General features: G+C 42.7%; 1 protein-coding gene across 1 annotated transcript; it reads left to right on the forward strand.

Moving 5' to 3' along the window:
• The first annotated feature begins 663 nt into the window (after positions 1 to 663).
• LOC120419013 (uncharacterized) lies at positions 664 to 2,688 on the forward strand. The gene is made up of 2 exons (XM_052709038.1): positions 664 to 1,464; positions 1,558 to 2,688. The coding sequence occupies exons 1-2, from the start codon at positions 664 to 666 to the stop codon at positions 2,686 to 2,688; spliced, it is 1,932 nt and encodes a 643-aa protein (XP_052564998.1).
• The last annotated feature ends 1,074 nt before the right edge of the window (positions 2,689 to 3,762 follow it).

A 3,762-nucleotide genomic window follows, 5' to 3' on the forward strand; every position in this document is an offset into this window, starting at 1 on the left:
CATTTTCTGCATTGATAATACTTTCTTTGTTTAAATTGATATTTTTCGGCGAATAATATCACAATTGTTAAACGTTTTTTCTTACGTTTCGGCCTACTTTTCTCCTTTCGGCCATCATCAGAATCTATTTAAAACAAAATTACAAAAATATTACAATGTTACAAAAATTACAAAATTATTGACAATTTGTACTACAATCACACAAGCTACCTTAAAACCCTTCTTCCAGCTGCTACTCCTCCTGCTGGGTTGCCTGGACTGCTACAGCTGGCCGCGTCGCTCTTTCCGTCTCGCGTATCTTCTTGAGCAGGCAGTTGTACGACGACGAGAGCGACGCCGACTCTCTCTGCAGGTTGACGGCTCCACTGCCCCTCATTTTGATGTGTAACATCTCTGCTGTACATCTCAGTCTCTCGGTTTCGACCTTCTCCACAATGCTCGCTCGGGAGAAGTCGAATACATGTCCTAACTCCAACGAGTGCTGGGCAAGACCAGAGCTGGGAGATTGAGGAAGTGGTGGAAGCGAAAGCTGCCAAACAATACCATTTGGCCAAAGAACGCGAGATTAAGAAACTTGACAACCTAAAGAAGAAGAGGATCACCAGCGTACGAAGCGAGCCAACTTGGGTAGAAAACACCACTGACACCGAACTACCAGACTTCATGGAACGCACGTTGTCGCTGGGCCCTAACTACAACGTCCAAAACAACAGGAGTATTCCATACGTTCGGTTCGTTGCCGACGTCGAGAATGCGATTAGGAAGAAAACGGAGTTTGTCGGCGAAGACGTCGAAGAAGCGGCCAAGAAGCGGACCGAAGCCGAAGATATGAGAGCGGAGGTTTCTAACATGATATCCAACTACGTAAACTACCAACACCAACAACACCCAAAAGAAAACAACTGGATCCAACAGGACATCATGCGTAGTAAACACTTCTTGAGAGCGAACGATCAGCTGTACGTGACAAGGGCAGACAAAGGGAATAAGGTGGTTGTCATCGGAGCAGAAGAGTATCGAAGTAAGATGAGAGAACTTGTAAACGACACAACCACGTACAGACAGCTTGAAGGGGATCCCACTCACACCATCTTGAGTGAGCTAAACACTCTTGTCAAGCAATGGTGGACAGATAAACAAATTAGTGGCCCCAAGAAACGGGAGCTGCTTCTGTTCCACTGCAACCCCCCGCGGATCTACGGCCTCCCCAAAATCCACAAACCGAACAGACCACTCCGCCCGGTAGTGTCGACGATTGGGACAGCCACATACAAAATGGCCAAGTTCCTCGCGGGCATACTGGGTCATCTGGTAGGGAAGACCAACAGTCACGTGAGGAGCAGCTTCACCTTCGCTGAAGAGATCACTAAGGTGGAAGTACCTGATGGCTGCGTTATGTACTCGCTGGATGTAGTCTCGTTGTACACTAACATCCCGGTGGACAAAATCTACAGGTGTATCAAGGCAAGATATGGGGAACTTGCCAGGTACACTTCTATCCCGTGGCCGAGCTTCAAAAAAGCACTAAAAATTGTACTAGAAAATGCTTTTTTTCAGTACGAAGGTAAGATTTACGGCCAAACCTTCGGCGTCCCGATGGGGTCTCCTCTCTCTTCGGTAGTCTCCGACATTGTGATGGAAAAGCTCGAACGAAAAAACATCAACAAACTGCAGCAGAAAAACATCACACTCCATGTGTACAAACGCTACGTCGACGACTGCTTTGTGGTAGGAAGAGAAGAAGACATTGCCACCGTCGTTGATACCTTCAACTCAACGTACGAAAGCCTGCAGTTTACGTTGGAGAGAGAGAAAGACGCCTCCATTAGGTTTCTCGATCTCACGTTGACTAGAGCAGGACGAAAGATCGAGAAGAAGTGGTACCCCAAACAAGAGAACGGTCGATACCTGGACTACCTCTCGGAGAGTCCACGGTGTCACAAACGCAACACTGCTATTGCTCTGGTTGACCGGGCACTTATGCTAACCGATCCGGACAAGCGACCCGAGAGCATACGCATAGTAAAGAACATCCTACGGACCAACAACTATCCAGCATGGTTCATCTCGCGCACTCTAAAGGAGAGGGTGCACTTTCTGTACAACTCTCTCGAGCGGGAGAGAAAAAGAGACGAGAGAGCGAACTCGTACGCATCAGTGGCGTATATCCCTCACCTCAGCGAGAAGGTTGGGAAAGCGCTACGCAAACACGGCGTTGTCGCTGCATACAAGCCAAACAACAAGATCAAGAACACGGTTTTCAGCAAATTGAAGGATAAAATCCCCATGATGCAGCAGACAAACGTCGTGTACAGCGTACCGTGCGGAGCCTGTGCCGACAAGGTGTACATCGGACAAACCTCGCAGAAGCTTGAGAAGAGGCTGAGACAGCACAAGGACGCGGTCAGAACCAACACCCCCAGCTCTGGTCTTGCCCAGCACTCGTTGGAGTTAGGACATGTATTCGACTTCTCCCGAGCGAGCATTGTGGAGAAGGTCGAAACCGAGAGACTGAGATGTACAGCAGAGATGTTACACATCAAAATGAGGGGCAGTGGAGCCGTCAACCTGCAGAGAGAGTCGGCGTCGCTCTCGTCGTCGTACAACTGCCTGCTCAAGAAGATACGCGAGACGGAAAGAGCGACGCGGCCAGCTGTAGCAGTCCAGGCAACCCAGCAGGAGGAGTAGCAGCTGGAAGAAGGGTTTTAAGGTAGCTTGTGTGATTGTAGTACAAATTGTCAATAATTTTGTAATTTTTGTAACATTGTAATATTTTTGTAATTTTGTTTTAAATAGATTCTGATGATGGCCGAAAGGAGAAAAGTAGGCCGAAACGTAAGAAAAAACGTTTAACAATTGTGTTATTATTCGCCGAAAAATATCAATTTAAACAAAGAAAGTAAAAATACTCGGCGATCAAAAATAGAAAAATAAATATCGCATTGATAATAATATAAATCTTGTTTGGACTCGTTTAAAATATTTCGAACTTTTATAAAATTACATTTTTAGCACCGCAAAAGGTTTTTTTTTCTAACAAAAGTAAAATTTCCGTCAATACTTAGAAATTTTGGAAACTTATCATTGTAAAACAACTGGACGAGTGCATGAACTTTTTTTTCGTTGAAATGTTGAACCGTGGCACATATTTGATTTTTTTTAAATAATTAGTTTTTTGCCACATTTTGGTCAAAGTCGAGGGACATAAAATTCATAAAAGATTTGCAACGGCCTTAATGAGAACCGACAAAATGAATTTTTAATTTTTTTTATTTCCTTTTTACAAAAAAATAACACGCAACTTTTTTTACAATAAAAATATTCAAAAATAAGAATGAATGTATGAAGATCATCATTTCATTTCATATTAATATCTTAATTTTTTTTAACATGACAAAAAAAATCCTTGAAGTCGTTTTTTAAAGTGAACTCCAGTACAAAACTTCAATTCCATTCTATATTTGCAATCATAATAGACTTTGCAATACTTTGAAAATAAAAAAAATCACTGGCAATTTTGATGAAAACATTCGTAATGTTTATGTTTTAACATTTCAGAAATATTTTTTGGAAAAAAAGACCCGTAAATACAGTCCAGACTCGATTATCCGAAATTCGATTATCCGATGATTTGAATGGATCTTCGGATAATCAAATCAGGAACAATTTTTTTTCGTATTTTTTTTACTTTCTTACTTTTAACAACAAATCTGGAGCAACATTTAAAAAGGGCGCACACACATTTTGACAGATGCAATTATT

Source organism: Culex pipiens, chromosome 2, assembly GCF_016801865.2.
Source record: "Culex pipiens pallens isolate TS chromosome 2, TS_CPP_V2, whole genome shotgun sequence".
Taxonomy (NCBI): Eukaryota; Metazoa; Arthropoda; class Insecta; order Diptera; family Culicidae; genus Culex; species Culex pipiens.